The 17,681-nt window shown below is 33.8% G+C and overlaps 1 protein-coding gene across 3 annotated transcripts in view; it reads left to right on the forward strand.

Annotated features, from left to right (window-relative positions):
- LOC129230986 (sodium/potassium/calcium exchanger Nckx30C-like) overlaps nt 1-17,681 on the forward strand; it is a 514,695-nt gene that overhangs the window by 439,402 nt on the left and 57,612 nt on the right. For all 3 annotated transcript variants that reach the window (XM_054865233.1, XM_054865244.1, XM_054865238.1), the window contains one exon: nt 6,765-6,867. In XM_054865233.1, coding sequence (XP_054721208.1) covers nt 6,765-6,867 — 103 coding nt within the window. The remainder of the gene's footprint in view (nt 1-6,764; nt 6,868-17,681) is intronic.

A 17,681-nucleotide genomic window follows, 5' to 3' on the forward strand; every position in this document is an offset into this window, starting at 1 on the left:
TCTTTAATCAAATTCCATGCTTTGCGAATAATTTTAAATCGTATCATGCTGGTTAATGACAAAACACAGATGCATGATCTTATTATCTTTTTTTGGCAAAAAGCTTTTTTGCTGTTTTTTACTACGCATTCCTTCAATGAATAGCTTTCGAAAAGGAAGGTGCAATTGCTAGGTTTGTTGGGGTGTCGTGCTGTTAGTCAGAATGGCGCCAATTCGAATACGTGCCAATAAATATCTCTTTAATGTTTCTTTTTTTCCCGTCAGATGCTGACATGTGCAGGACTGTATTTGCCACAACCTGTTTTTTCACAAGCACAATTATTGCTTTTTCACGAGTCACCACTCAGCCACACTTTTAATGACATTTATGTTTGCATTGAAAATATGTACGATTAAAAGGGGATGCCTTCTCTTCTGCGCTTACTTTTTTTTCGGTTCTTCGTCATAATGTTCTTCCTTTGAAATTCTTAAAGAGCGAAATGCCTTATGAAACGATTTGAAGCACAGTGCGGAGTTCCGCACGGGTCGACTAGTTAGTATTAAATATGATTATATAAGATTTTTTCGGAATCTTTTATGTTCTCCATAACATTTTGATGCTTCAGTAAAACTGAAAAAACGCTGAAAATACACTTGGTTTTTTTTTTTTTTTTGCATTAAAACTTAATTGAAATTTTTGCGTTGAATGTCACAGAAGTATACAAGCAATACTTGTTCATGTAACAGGATATTATTTTGAATGGGATGGGAAAGTATGAGACGTTACTGGCTTATTTATTTATGTACAAATTATGTACAACATTCGATCTCCTTAGAGAAACTAGTGTCTTCCCCGTAATTAAACGGTGAAAACTATTATATATATGCGATGGAGTCCCAGTGCTATTATATGATCTTACTTGGTACTTCCGCGTTCTTAAATGAAGGATATTGCTGTAAATAGTCTGAGCTCTCATCTCAAATACATGGCAGTAGGAAGCCTGGTTTTGATGGCGAAATTTTGAAATTAAATTGCGCAGCAGCTAAAAATTATTTTTAAGTTGTATTCACTAAACATCATGGACGAATATTTTTGCAGTACGAGGGGTGAAATTAGCAGTAAAATTTTACTTAAAATACAAAACATTAATATTTTAACCTGAAATTTATTTCAACTATTATATTTTAACTGTGCTGAAAATACCAAAGTTTAAGAACTTTTAATTTCATTGGTGCGGATTCGTATTTGAATTCGAACAAAATATTTTTTTTTTCTTGTTATACATCAAAAAGTTCATTGATTTCTAATAAAAGCTACTTTTTTAAAAATCATATTTCTAATATGTATGTGTCTGCCCCACAGGTATATTTATTTCGCTGTATAACCGCTATACGCTAACATTGACGCAAACAGTTAGAACAGTATGAGGTTTATTGCGGTTCGAGAGAGAAAAAAAATTAATTAGAATTTTCAGAGTTCATTAAGACATCATATATTATTTCACTTGATAAACTTTGATTTTTTGTCTGTTTTTAGTACACATTGTTCATTTCATTTTTGATAAAGTTTATATTGTACTATTGTGTCTAATTTTCTTAAAAAAGAACTTGATTCCTTGGAGTAATGTAGAAAGCTAAAACAGCTCTATAATCCATCCTCTGCTCACCACTGGTTCATGCTGATTTTTAGGACAATATTTTAAAAAATCCTATTTTTTTACGGTGAGCTCATATTTTATGAAATGTTACGTTTCGTTAAAGTTCTGTTTAGTAGAGTCTGGTGGGGGAAAGTGGTCAATGGGGTAAAGTGGTCATACGTCAAATAAATGACTATAGCTTGGAAATAAATGTTCGAATGAATGTGAAAATTTTATTTTAGGTTCGGGAGTTAGAAACTACATTTTGAATACAAAATTTCCAAACTTGGCAAAATTTTATTTGGTAAAAAAAATATTTTGTATAAATATGAAAATTTTAAAAATCTAAATACCTCTTTTAACTTCTTTGAGAAATTTTGTTTGTTGGAATTATGAACAGATTGACGGCACAGGAAGCTTCCCACATGTCTTAAGATCACTTACTCATTAGCAGTTAGCTGAATATATTTTAGATCATTTTTTAGAACAACTTCAGTAAGATGGGGTAAAGTGATCATAATATTAGGCTTAACGAATATTGTTCTTCTAATGTCACTTAATAGTTATGTATAAGGCAGATATGAATTAAATATTAATTTCACTTAATGTGTATTGTTTTTACCGTAAATGGGGTTAAATATACGAGTATATACGTATGCATACGCATATACTCGTGTAAGCACGTATATAAACGTATTCACATAAATGCACCAATAAATACGTATATGGGTATCTGCGATATGGGTATTTTTTATCTATGTAGATATACATTCAACTATACAAGTATATACTCGCTTTTACTCGTATGTATACGAACACTTATATACTCAAGTAGACACGTATATACACGTACGTACTCGAGTAGACACTTACATACAAGCATATGGCATACAAGTATACAGGGTTAGTTTAAACTTTTGGGCAAATTATTAAAATGTGTTAGAGGGGAAGATAAGAAGCAAGAATCACATAAGACATATATGGTCACAAACACAATGCTGACGCGCTACATGCGCGCAAAGCCAGAAACTGATGGATGCAAAACAGGTAACAAATTTATTAGGACTCGACCGATGCATCGGCCTGGCCGATGCATCAGCGCCGATGGTTCAACAATTTAGCCATCGGCATCGGCATCGGCGGCCGATGCTAACTTGCAGGAAACATCGGCCCATCGGCCTTAAAATACATCAAAAAGCCGATGGAATAGGCCGATGTTTTTTTTTTTTTAAAGGATCTTTGCTATTTTACTTTTTAATACAAAGTAAAGGGAGTTTTTGATTTTTGGGAGTTTTGGGAGTTTAAAATTGTTTATTTAAATTTCAGTATGAATTTCTATTTTAGTTACCCCTGAAAGAGTTTTTAATACTACATTCAGGTACCAAACAAGTTAATTATTGCGTTGTTTCTTGAAGTTGGATGTATGTATATACAGTCGAGTCCGCTTAATAGAAAAGGCAATTTGCCAGGAAAAATTATTCTAATAAGCGGTATATTCCATTATCCGGGATAAAAATAACACATCTCAACGGTGTAATACATTGTAAGTTTATTACATTAAGCGGGGTATTCTATTATACCATATTCCATTAAGCGGGTTCGACTGTATCTCTCATAAGTCATAACTCAAAGATGGTAAGCTGTAGAAGGTTAAGTTTTCGCATGTGGGGTGTGCGTACGTTCCAGTTGTGCACTTCCCTTTTTGTTTTCGATCGGGTGTTCTGAAAAGCCGGTTTACTCATTTTTTGTAGCTACTAATTACTTATTTCAATGTAAAACTAATATAGTGTCTCAGACTGACGATCATTGGTGATACATTGCCGCATTGGAAACCATGGAAACAAATATGAGATGGCGATTTGGTTTTTGTGTCATTTTGTTAGATTCCGTTGAACCGACGGTAATTTTTAATTTTTCAATATTTGTAATATGAATCACAGTAATGCATTCTTTTCTGTATCGCTTCGGCGGAGTTACAAGTTTGGGGCCCGTCGAAATACATTTTGGGGCCCCATTTCTCTATCACAAAAGTTGTAAAACATTTATCATAAGCATTTTTGTAACTCCTGCGGTGTCCCTATAGTTATGGGACCTCTCGTGCAATTGCAACATTTGCTATATTTTAAATCCGTCACTGCATGTTAATGTAAGAAATTGATTAAAGACGTTTTGAATGGTGACATAATTAGAAAATCAAAGGGACTTTTGAATTTTTTCTTCAGAAGTGCTGAAGTAGATTCAGAAACTCTTCCGAGGCGTTGGTGGTAGCTGTTCTGTACTAAAAAAATGAGGCCGAAGTTGGGGCCGAAGTGTGAGTTACTCCAAAATCAGAGGGTGACCCCTCCCCCCCTCCCAAACCCTCCCTCGTCGTTTCAAGCATTTCTTAAATATTTATTGCGATTATTTATTTTGGTTAAGAAATGTCATTTTGCGTATTTCTCATACTTGTTTTACCTATATTTCGCAATGCGCCTTATTTTTTGCATCATTAATAGCGATCGATTTTTTTTCTGTTGTAAGTAACGATTTTTATGTATTTATATAAAATCAATGAATAAATTATTTTCGTTTTTTATAGAAAAATTTCAAGGATTTTCTATTATGCATTTTTTTTAAATTTCAGAAAATTATTGCTAAATTTAAAAATTTAATTTGAATTTGTTTGTAAAGCTTCATAAAAGATTAAACAATCAAATTGTTCAATATTATGTTAGCAAACATCAGATCAAGTAGTATATTTATTTCGGTTATTAACTTGGTGTAAATATTGAGTTTTTTTTAATTGTAGCTGCATTTTAAGAACCTCGCTCTTTTCATGGCTATTTCTTTTTTCAGCAAAATGTATTTCACTATTATAGCTTTTATGAAAAATGCAAACTTTTCTATTCATAAATTTTAAATAAGTACAAAAATACTCCTATTATGACAATTTTCTTATTATATTGTTATTCAGTAAAAATTTTCTTATTTTTAACTTGCCTAAAGTACCTTCTCAAAATGTGCCACTAGCTCTCCGATTATAAGGAAGGGGTGGAATTCACGGTGAATTCTGGGCTGTTAATATAATAAGCTATAAACGCATTCCCAGTAAAAATCTGTACAAAGTGCACTATTGGCAAAAAAGGTAAAATTGGGAGCATAAAAAAATTACCCATATCAAAAAAGGTCAAAAGGTCGAATTTTGACTTATTTCATGAATATTTACAACTTATGCACGAAATAAAATTACAAAGCATATGATTAATTTTAAAGACAAATGAAAAATTTGCTTAAAGAAATCATTTGAAAGTTAATAGAACAAATATTTTAGCATTTATGTTTCGAAAAAGAAATCTGTTTTTTTTTTTTTTTTTCGATTATACCATTCCTTATTCGTAGAAAGGAAGTAAAGTGAAATGAATAAACGATCCTTTAAATCCCTGATAATCTTATTAATTTATTTCTGTTTGATTTTTTTCTTTTTTTGCCATCGGCCAACGGCATCGGCCATCGGCAATCGGCCATTTGGAGGAAAACAATCGGCCATCGGCCATCTTTGAACAATCGGCCAACAATCGGCATCGGCCCATCGGCCAAAAAATGCCATCGGTCGAGCCCTAAAATTTATTACACAGAAAATTTTACACAACATTTTAGGTCTCAAGAAAGTTTTAGAGCGATTGATGAAATTTGCGGCCTGCAGCTGTAATACATGTGCGTCGCAATCCCAAAGCACTCTCTGTTGCAATAACGAGACTTTTGAAAAAGTTTCATCTGTCGCTGCGCCTTTGTTGCGACTACAGGCCGTAACTCTTAACAAGTGCTCTAAATGTTTCTTAAAAACTAAATTTTTAGTAAAATCATCTTTGTGTAAAAAATTTGTGACCTGCTTTGCATCCATCAGTTTCTGGCTTTGTGTGCATGTAGCGCGTCAACGACCGTCAACTCCTTATTATTCTTTGCTTTTTATCCTCACCTCTCACACCCCTTAGGTTTTTGCTCAAGAGCTTGGATTCACTCTGTAGGCATACATATATGTAAGCGTATATACTCGTGAATACATATATGTACAGGTTGACGAGTATGTACGTACATATAAATGTACGTATATACGTTTTTTCAGGTATATAATTGTGTTTACACGTATACATACGTATATACTCGTGCTTCCATATGTACATGTATATACGTGAGTAGACACGTACAAACACGCACTGGATGCATCCACGAATTAACTCGTGTATACCCGTATATACATTTATGTACAATTATGTATATACCCACATGTACACTTGTACATATATGCGTATATACGTCTACTATACATGTATATACTTAGGTATGCGCGGTATCTACTCATATATGAACGTGATTACTCATGTTTACACGACACGGATATACTCGTGAATACACGCATATATTAGTGCATATACTTGTAACCATAAAAATAACTGAAATATACAAATATTAGGCTTATGTAATACGGTTTTGCATTTATTTTTAACTATGACCACTTTACCCCATGCTATGACCACTTTACCCCATGCTATGACCACTTTCCCCCATCCCATGGGGTAAAGTGGTCATAAATACAAAGAGAAAAGAAAATGTTATAAAACTAAAAAAATCAATATTTTTTTTTCTAAACTTCGATGTACTGTGTTCTTTAATAATGCAATGTAAAATAACAACAAAAAAAGTAGAGGTGTTTAAATTATTTGTTGTATTTATTATCCACCAAAGTTGAAAACCTACGATTTTATGACCACTTTACCCCACCAGACCCTAAACAACCAGCTGTTATAAAAGGCAATAGTTAGTAACATTAACTCTTTCTTATGTGAAACAACGTATAATTTTTATTATTACTGCTATTTCATTATAACGAATTTCGTCAAAAAAAAAAAAAAAAAAGAAAAGAAAAGAAATCACGCTAACAATTCTATTGCTGCCTGTGACTGTTAAAAAAAGTTACATGTTTTTTACATGATTTCAGCCTTAATTTTGCATGGCATCATCAGTTGTATTTTTCAATCGACTACAAATATTTTCTGCACTAGAAAATCTCTAGTTTAATGTTTTCAGTTTCTGAAAACAGAGTGGCGTAATAAATTTACGCTTTCATGTCTTCATTTACGTGTCAGTAAATAATTTCTTTTTCAATTTTAGATGAAGAAGAGACGGGCCAGCACTCCTATTTTACACGCGGGAAGCAAATTCCGGCATGGCCTCCTGCAGCTCATGATACATTCCATCGACCCGCTGCATGACGGTAAGTGTATGACTTTAGATACATGTATTTGTTTGAACAGCATTAAACATGCAACGGAATCAGAGGAAAAGAGTTTAAACGTAATAAAACACGACAGAGATTTGAAACGTAGCTCCAAACACATGAAGCTTAAGTCAGCGTTTCACGACCTTTTAGTATTTTGAGCTATTTTATGCTAAAGTTACATTAAGATCTCAACTTAAAAATCTGTCCCCCCCCCCTTTTTTTTTTGTTTTTAAGTAAAAAGGTGCATTTTCTGCAGTGGCTGCTTTGAAGTCAAAGTATAGTCTCAAATAAAGAAAAAATAGAACGTTTTATTAGGCAGAGCTAAAGAAATCCCTAAAATTTATTAAAAGAGCTTTTAATGTAGTAGTTAGTAAAAACAATGTAGTACAACTTTTTTATATTTAAATTATAACTGTATTAATATGCGTTTTATATCCTATTCCGTCAGAATATATCACACACCAGTAAAGAAAGTGACATCTCAAAATTTGGGGGAAAGTACGAGTATATTGACTTAAATTCTAAACGCTCTTTCTTACCCATAAAATGTACACTAAGTTTGGTTAAATAACTGGTGCGTAGTGGTGTAAAAACGATATAATCACTAGTGATACAACATAAAATTTTCATAACTTAGAAGAAATACTTTCTAACTTTAAGTATGCAATATTAATTTAGACAACAAAAACTAACGAGTGAACATTGCATCATATATATATTTTTAAATTTTACTTATTTATTTTATTGAATAATTAATTATTCTATTTTTTTGCGCTCGTATTGTATTATTTGAGATTAAATCACTCTAAGATAGGGGAAGCTGCTGTACCCAGGGACAGTTGTACCTACGGACGTTGGTCGGGAAATTCCGGGTATCGTCGAAAGATATCTTAATTTGGGTTCAACGTGTGCGTTACAGGTCTCTCCAGTACCCCAGGCAGTTTCAACACCATCAGGGCGATTCTCGAAAAAATGTCCCCTGCGTAACGCAAAGTTTTTAAAAAAATTTCCAGCTAACCAAAGCTTTTAAAAAATGATGCTGTTGGGGAACAATACATGCTTTAATATACTATAAATGCATAACAGTTACTCCCATATTTAATCAATAGTTACTTGAATAAAATAAAAAACTTAGCGTTACGCACGGGACATTTTTTCGAGAGTCGCCCATCAAACGTAAGTAAATAAGTAATCCATGTAAGATTCTATCACACTTTTTTAGTTTTAGTAGGATCTAAGTAAAAAAAAAAAACATGAACAATTTCATTTTTTTTTCGTCCATCGTGGATTGTACACTCACTGCCAAAAGTTAAGCACGGACAGGTAAAATGCGAAAAAATGTATAAGTACTGCTTTGATTGAAAAGAAATGCGGCAGGAAAGTAGCAAATATGTTTATGCAATGAACATAACAAAGAATTACTATCAGAGTTAGATGAAAACAGTAGTAAATTTTCTAAATTATAAGGTGGCGTCATATCGGAGTCATTTACAAAATACTGTTTCTATTCAAAAAAAAAAAAAAAAAAAACAACAAAAACTGACATTAATAGGGTCTGTGAGCACCCCTCAGCTTTTTATGAGCTGATAAACCACCACAGAGTCGAGTAATCTCCAATTCTTCTTCTAGAGCAGTTTCCAACTTTGTGAGAGTGGCTGCGGGTAGGAAACGTATACACACAGCACGGCTGAATGCATCTCGAAGATTTTTAATGGGATTAAGATAGGACGGGAACGCCGGCCAGTTCATACGTGCAATACCCTCACTCTCTATGCAGTCGTCAGTGATGGCGGCTCCATGTGGAAGCGCATTATCGTCCATTAAAATGAAAGCAGGACCCACTGCTGCAGCGTACAACTTCACAGTAGGTCTAGGACTTCCTCCCGATACCGTATAGCCGTCACAGAGCCTCGTCTGTAGATCGGTGAGATATCCCAACGAAATACCTGCCCAGACCATGATACTTCGACAACGGAATGAGTGATGTTCTGTGATATTCTGGGGCCAATTACGTGTACCTTGTTCTCTCCAGACCCTTACACGCTTGTCATCGGGTTGCAGAGCAAATCCTGACTAATCTGCGAACATAACATTGCCCCAATCAGACAGAATCTAACTGACATGTTGGCGGCACAACTTTAATCGTGCCCCTCCAGATTAGTCGGAGAAAGGAACACAAACTCGTGGTATCCGGGCATACAGCCCACTCATGTGTAACCTTCGGCACATAGAAGTGGCAGATTTCATCTTTCCAATAGCCGTTGCAACCATAGATCGTTCTAGTCGTTCCGCTTAGCTACAGAAACAATATATCGATCTTCCGCGGGGTTCGTAACCCTTGGGTGGCCGGTCCCAGGTCTTTGAACTACTGTTTGGCTTGTCAGAAATTGTGTCCGTAATCGTGAAATGACGGAGTGATGGACACCAATGAAAAGAGCAACATCTGTGATTGATTGTACTGCTTCAATGCGTCAGACAGCACACCATCGCTCAGAACAGAGGCGTAGCTAGACCCGACTTTCGGGGGGTTACTTCTTATATATATATATAATATGTGTGTGTGTGTGTGTGTGTGTGTGTAAATTTTTTTAGTATCAAAAAAAATAAGAGGGAAATGAATCTTAAATACTTTGGAATGGGGTGCCCCAATTCTGATACTTGTGTCAAACAAAACAAAAGCAAGGTTTTTTTTTTTAATGTTATGGACAATTGAACTTTTTTTTCTTTTCCCTCCATTTAATTTAAAGTGAAATTTTCTAGCAACGATCTTGTCAAAACCAGTCTATCCAAATCAGGGGGAAATCAAATATCTACTGAGCGTGTTCCTTTCATTTCAGTGTAACTGCTTAAATAAGAGGATAACACAAATCTACAAAAGCTGGCATTCCTGAAAGCTAATAGATACTTCCATTTCCGCCTGTAAACTGGATGTTTGACTTTCAATCTCATCGGTGGTCAGACTATAAAGACTATTTTTACTAACTTGGTTTGCACTAAAAGTATGAAATAAAATAAAAAAAGACTTCTTAAATTATTGCCCTAAAAAATGAAATTGCTTTTCATATCGTTATATTTATATATTGCTTTTTATGTATTTACATTTATGCTAATTCTAAAGCAGTTAATAAAATTTGAATAAAAAAGTTAGGGAAGAAATAAAGGCGGTAGAAAGTTATTCGCTAAAATGCATCTGTTCTCCTCTCAAGTCTTAATTTTTAATTTTATTGGCTGCTTTAGAATTAACATAAATATCTATTTGGGAGAGCAACAGCAATTTTCGAGTATTATAAACAGAAGTCTTTTTTATTTTCTACTTTTTAATGCGAACCAAGCTAATAGAAATAATCTAGATTCATTTCGTTTTTAAACATTTTATTCATGTAATGCTATGCAGTTTTTCTTTTGAATGGAAATAAAATTACCTTCAGAAGGGTCCTATTTAAAAAGGGAAAGGTTAACTTTCTCTTTTTAGAGGAATCCTTTTCGTCATTTTAATTTTTTTCTTTGGGTTTAAAAAAGCGTGTTATCGGTTTTGCTCGCTTCATTATGCAACAACTTTCACTTAGAATGTACTATTTTAAACAGACTGTATGTTTCCAAAAGAATACGCAGTAAATACTGACTGAAAAATCAATGTGATTGCAATGAATACTCTGGTTAGCAAAGGTTGTTTTGACTATGACCTATGACACACACGAGACCAGACCAACAAAAACCTCTATCGTCTCGAATTCTGGTTATGCTATCATTTTTGGATTCGAAGCCCAATGATCTTTAAAGCAGCAAACAAAAACATTTTCTTCAACTCAGAAGCAGAGGAATTGTCTTCAAGAGCTGAGGAGGCTGTGGAAAAAAGGGAGCAATGCGTTCCACGAATAGGCTTTCCAGGAAGATTAACCAAATGACACTCGTTTCGCGCACTTTCTTGGAAGAAAAGTAAAGGGTTGAAATTCACAGGTTTGACATGTAAAATGAACATTTCAAGTTCATGGTTAAAGGTCATTCAAGTTAAAAGTCATTTCGCTCTGTTATCTGGATTAGTACTGTTCTTCGGTTGCTCTCTTTCTTAAAATTGCGATTCCTTACAAAACCGAAATGATTGGAGTGAAAAGAAAGTATAAATTTTTTTCAAGTGATGAAAAAAGGAAAATCGTAGAGTACTGGCCAAGTTAGATTTGCAGCAATTGCTAACCTTAAGAGAATAAATAATGAATCCAAAAAAAATCAGGGACCAAAAAGCGATAAAAGACTTTTTCTTGAAAAGATATGCTTAAAAATTCTTTTACTGTCAAAATGATTCCTTAAACTCGCAATAAAGCACTTAATAATGTAAAAATAGAATAAATACCTAACAAAACTAATAAAGAGGAATTTTAATCAAGAGCCCATATTGTCTTTAATATCGATTTCAAATTTTCACCATCATATTTAAAATTTCTATAAAAAGTTTCTTAAAGTCCCCGTATCTCCAAACCTCTTTATCTCGATTTTTTTTCTTTATTGTGAAATTCGAAATATACAGATTCGACTGTATGCAATATTCCCACTGCGCGGCTCATAAAATTAAACATATTTAACAATTTTCAGAATCTATGACAAAGAAAGGCTGCATATACGTAGATTTAACAAATCAATCTCATTTCTAAAGCGAAGTGTCAAATTTCACTCAATTATCAAAAAATTGTCGCAGCAGAGGGAGGTATCTTTATGCTTGAGGATCACACATGGAGCAGATTTTCAATGGCATTGGGGGGTAGGGGGGAGCGAAGTGAATTTTTGACCTTTGTTACTCATAAAAAAAGTCGTTTTGATTTTTTTTCTTTTTCTTCTTTTTTTCTTTCTCTTCTCTCTCCTTTTTTTTTTTTTTGAGACTTACGTTTCGGGGGGGGGGGGGGGGCGGGTTGTCCCCAAACCCCCCCCTTAGCTACGCCTCTGGCTCAGAATATTCCATTCGTCTTCTGGAAGTCATACAAGCACGTCTGTTTTAAAAACAAATCGTACTAAAGTTCTAAACATTCTTTTATAAGCATTTACAAGCAGCTATTGTAACCCTTCACAATGCGGCCTTCTTATAAGACTTCCTTTTTTGTATATTTCTCGAGAAGAAACCGTGATTTGCTGCTACTTAACTGATTTGCATACTTCTAACTACCTCTGCAGCGAATTGCGGTCTCTTTAATTTGTATTGAATTTCAAAAATTTACATTTTCCTCTCCATGCTCAACTTTTAGCAGTGAATGTATTATTCATTTTTGTTGTAGGTATCATGTTTCCCTATATTTTGAAGGTTTTATCGATGTGACTGGCTTGCAAAACCAAAATGGCGTACCTTTGTACCCAAGGACACATTACCATGTGTACCCATGGATGGCAATTGTTAGTCTCCTTGGGTCACACCTGAGTCCTCTTACAGTGTGAAGTACCTCAAAATGGTGCCTTGTCATCAACGTCTGAAATTTACTTTCAACAAATGATGTTGAATTTTAAGTAGGGTTTGAAGATATTGTGTTGAAGTAACCCCCACCACTTGTAGGATTTACAGACTGTCAATCCCACCTGTTTTCATTTGAAGTCGACTTTTCTGGATTTTTGTTGGTTTAATCTAAACTGAAATTTTTTGTAATGGGTTAATTTTGTTAAAGGTTTCAATTTGCGTATAAATTGAAGTTATTATGAAGGTACATAGAGAACCATACTATCATGAATCTAGTTATTTTTCGTTTAAAAACATGTTAAGAACTAGTTTTTATAAGAACCGGGCAGAAATGGGGTGTTCAGATGCACACCATTTTTGATTTTGCTCAAATTTTTATGGTGGATTCTTTTAAAGATTTTAGAAGACACGTATTTTTTCTTTACCTCCAAAAAAAATTTTAGGGACCTGTAAAATTTCGTAAAGTGGAGTCCGACAAAGAGGTTTTTCTAAATCAGCGTTTTTTAAAAGGCGATTATTTCTGTGTATTAAGCATCAGCCAAATAAATTCTTGTGTTGACAATATGACATTGACTAAATTGAAATGCATCGTACATTTTGTGGCTGACCTTCAGTACAGCCTTTCAGGGGTCGCCAAACTTTGTCAAAAAAAAAAAAAGTGCCATGTTTGAGGCCCTCTGGTTCCCTGCATTCAGGCTCAACCATGGTTTTTGTACGTAATTTGTGTAAAAATTTATATAGATTATTCAATACCTTCATTAGTTGAATGTTTCACAATCTGCGCTGCCAAAAAAATGGCAGTTTTTGTATCGAAATATGCTAAAAAGTGCAATTTTCATGAGCCTTTATCGCAGTGCACTGAGGGTCAGTGTAGAACTGGATGCCTACATTTCAAACTAAAGTATGTGTACTTTCACGAACAAGTGAGAGAACTATGGGCAAATTCTTTTCAAGAACACAATACGTATTTCAAAATCAGTAAAATGAACTATTCAGTTTTCAATTCAGTCAACATATCCGAGTTTAAACTTTCCTCCAGGGATTTCCAGATACTATTTAAAAACCTAGCATGATCAAAAACTTACCATAAAAGAGTTATAAACTTACAAATAGACCGATTATGTTTACTCGCATACTTTATAATATGATAACTAAAAGCAAAGTGAAAGAAAAACATCAAAATATGATAAAAAGTGTACTTTTTAGGGGCTTGTATCTCGATGCACTGCGGGTCAGCATAGAACTTGATGCCGATATTTCAAACTAGAGTGTATGTCTTTTCACCAACAAATGACATAATTACAGCCAATGACCCTGCAGGTTCATGAAATGCACTTCAAGATGAGGAAATTGAATACGAGTTAACGACGCATCCAGTTAGTTGTACTCAAGCTATATGCTTCGTCTTGCATTTCTTTTATTGTCCCCCTAATCAGTTAGGCAACTATACCCTTGTTTTATAATGCCGTAATATTGCTTTTATCATAAGCAATTAAATATGACTTAGTGATTGATTGCTATCATGGTAGTTTAGTGCAGAGAAAATAATTTTTGTTACTATAATGTACATCCTAAACGAAATCCAACGAACTATAATGTACAGTACAAACGAAAAAAAGGCTATCTTAGTTAAAATAATTAAAAACATATCTAAAATACCTTCAAAAAAAGTGCTACAAATAATTTACGTTTTTACCGCAATAATAACCGTTTTTGTTTTTGTTTTTTTCCGCACTTTGCTTCCAGTTATCATATTATAAAGTATGCGAGTAAGCACAATCAGTCTATTTGCAAGTCTTTTATGGTAAGTTTTTGATCATACTAGTTTTTTAAATAGTATCTGAAGTCCTAGGAGGAAAGTTGAAACCCGGATATGTTGATTGAATTAAAAACTAAATAGTTCATTTTACTGTTTTGAAATACGTATTGTGTTCTTGAAAAGAATTTGCCCATAGTTCTGTCACTTGATTGTGAAAAAACACATACTCTAGTTTGAAATCCAGGCAGTAATTTCTATACTGACCCTCAGTGCACTGAGATACATGATCTTAAAAAAAACACTTTTTATCATATTTTTATGACAAAATTGTTATTTTTTCTCAGCAGAGAGCATTAATCAGGCATTTAATGAGCCCATTTAATAATTTATATACATCACTACACAAATTGTTCGCAAAAACAATTGAACCTCAGCGCATGGAACCAGGAGGTCTCAAACATGACACATTTTTACTTTCTTCGGCACAGTTTAACCACCCCTGTCAGGGTCCATTGAAAGTCGACCATAAAATTTACTATATATATTTCATTTGAGACACACTAAATATCATGTTGTAATCACAAAGATTACTTTTGCTGGTGCTCAATGTGCAGAGAATATTAAAAAATGTCGATTTGAGAAAAAACACTAAGTTGGGACTAACTTTCGGATTTTTTGTGGATCCAAAAAATATTTATGGAAGAAAAGAAAAAATAAGTGTCTTCTAAAATAATTCGAAGAAACAACTGTAAAATTTTTAGCGAAACCAAAAATGACATTATCTTACCTGCCTGACTCTAAGAAAAACTGGCTCTTAATTACTCATAATATCATTAACTCTCTTAAGAGTAATATTTTTTTTAAAGAACTCACCGATGTTAAAAATTAAGGAAGATTAAAAAAAGGGAAAAAAACTGTCAGTTAATTTTCAAAATTTAATTTCTGTTGAATATTTTGTTTAATGTTATTTTCTATGGATGTTTGAAGCATTTCAATATGAAATGGCTTATGAAAATGTATTGAGTATGAGTGAGTTCCTCAGACCTATTTATATATTATTTTAGTTTTTAATATGTTCATGGGTACAAAGGCACCTGTCCGCGGGGTGAACGGGGTGTTGTACCCACGGGCAAAAAAGATGGTTTTTAAGAAAAAATTTTTGAAGTTGAAAGCTTTGAGATTTTCACCTGATAAAAATTACTGAATTAGATGACAAGTTGTAGATTCTGCCAGAAAGTTTTACCGATCGATCACCCATTCACATAGACCAGCAAAAATTGGAAAGGAAATTTTGTCCGTGGGTACAGCATCTTCCTCTCCTTTTCGTAAAACCTTAATTTTCTCCAAAGCTGTTTTTGATTTCCACTTTCCTTGCCGGGGTGCGATAATCTGTTTTGCTCTTCTTTATTTATTTATTTATTTACTTTCATGATTTAATTTTCTTTATATTTTTGCTCTTATCACTCTTTTCGCTCCCTCCGTTTTCTATTATCGCTACCCTGAAGGGGGCTTGCCCCACTGGTTGTAGAACCGTTGACGTAAGTTACTGCTTAGAGTTTAAGATGGTTTTTGTATGAGACAAAAGAGACACCTCCACGAAATAGAAATCATAGAATTTCTGGAAACATTGTTAATCTTCGCAATGACGAACCACATCGTTTGAACTGTTAAAGACTGCATTAACAAAGGATCTTCTTTTCGTTCTTGTATCAAGGAAGAAATTTCATCAACCGTTTGTCTTTTAATTTTGCTTTTCGTTTCGTGTGAAATGTGACACGACTTATGATTTACATCATCTGGACTAACTAAGCGTTCTAGAGAGTAGAGACTCCGCATCCATTCTCTCATCTGATCACTGCGACATGGCGTCTAATGAAATGAAATAAAATAATTTTAACAGAGCTACTATAGCTGGGGAAAACCCAACCAGACAAAGCCAGTCGTAGGGCTGTGGTTAAGAGGCATGTAGCCTTCTCAATGCTGCCAAGTTTGGTTTGCCCCAATTATAGCAGTGTTACTGAGAAATATTGGGTGCTTGCGCAGCTAACCGCATGTCCATAGTGTAATGAACAAAATAACTAAAAAAAGTCAAATCTTTGCAGTAATTGTTTACTGTAAAATTTTCTACATTCTTTTTAAATTTTAAAAACTCCTTAAAAATCCTTGAAGTTCCAAAGCTCGCTGCTCAAAAAAAGAAAAAGAAAATCAATAATGTCTTCTTTATGTTTACTAATAATTAAAGCTGAAAATCTGTGTCTCTGGATGTCTGTAGGTCTGTTACGCGCATAGCGTCTAGACCGTTCGGCCGATTTTCATGAAATTTCGCACAGAATTAGTTCCTAGCATAGGGTTGAAAACCTCGAAGCGGTTTTTCGAAAATTCGATTTTATTCTTTTTCTATTCTAATTTTAAGAACATTTTCCCGAACAAACTTATCAGAAGATGGACGAGTAAATTACCAAGTTATCATAACGTGAAACCGTAACATATGAGAGCAAATGAACGTAAGAAATTCATCATCCATTATTTGTGAATATACTGGCGAACCAAATGACCTTTTAATTTTTTACTACGGGCAAAGCCGTGCGGGTACCACTAGTATAATATACAATAACTTAAAGCACCACAAGAAATTCTAATCTTATCCGGATCTTGATGCAAATTTAAGAGTTTTGAAAGTTTTTAAAATGTTCATTTTTTTATTTTCTTCTAGAGAATTAATTTCCCCACTACTTATGCGAAATGTTAAACATGACGTGTTTTTTCATTTATTTTACTGCCCCTCAGAGTATATTTTTCAGTGAGAGAACTACAGGCATCTCCATATTTCCGACATCGATCGTCCGTTGTTTGAGAAATTCTGTGTCAAAATACACGATGATGAAATTATTCCGCCAAGACAGAATATTAATCATCTCTCACGTTAGTCTTCCCTTTCATACAAAGTGTTTGGCGCCAAATATGCGCATACATTTTGTGTTGGATGCAGTATCCTTTTCTTTGGCTAAAATGAACTAGAAATTGTTGGAATAACTTCAGCTCCCCAGAAACGCATGTTTAAGTCAAGCGGCGAAGCAAAAAAATCTTTAAATTTATTTACTTTCTGCTAGCTGGGTTTATGAATTGGATTTGGCATTGCATAATATTAAGGAATTTCAAATGCTTCACGTTTAGTAGCAATAAATTAAATTCGCCGAAATAACTGTAAAGTTTATGTACGACATTACAGATTATTCTTTGGATTAGAAGGATGTAATACCTGATCGAAAATGCAAGCAGCCATTTTGTGAAAAAACTGTTCACGGTAGATTTTTAATTATTTGTGAAAGTTTGATCACTTTTTATGCAAATCCTCTGCAACCTTCTTTTCCTTCAAAATTGAAATAGAATTTAAAATATTTCAAATTTTTCGGTGATCAGAAATCATCCCTCTGTTGGGGCATTTATTGACACTTCTAGGGTAATTAATGGTATACTAATTTGTTTGAGTTAAATCATTTTAAAAATAATTATAGAACAGCAATTTATCAGCTTTTCATTAGATGAAATGAAAAAGAAAACAAAAACGAGTTTGAGTTCAGCAGAAGATAAAGTGATTTTTTTTTTTTTTTGAAG

The sequence above is a fragment of the Uloborus diversus genome, chromosome 1, assembly GCF_026930045.1.
Source record: "Uloborus diversus isolate 005 chromosome 1, Udiv.v.3.1, whole genome shotgun sequence".
Lineage (NCBI taxonomy): Eukaryota > Metazoa > Arthropoda > Arachnida > Araneae > Uloboridae > Uloborus > Uloborus diversus.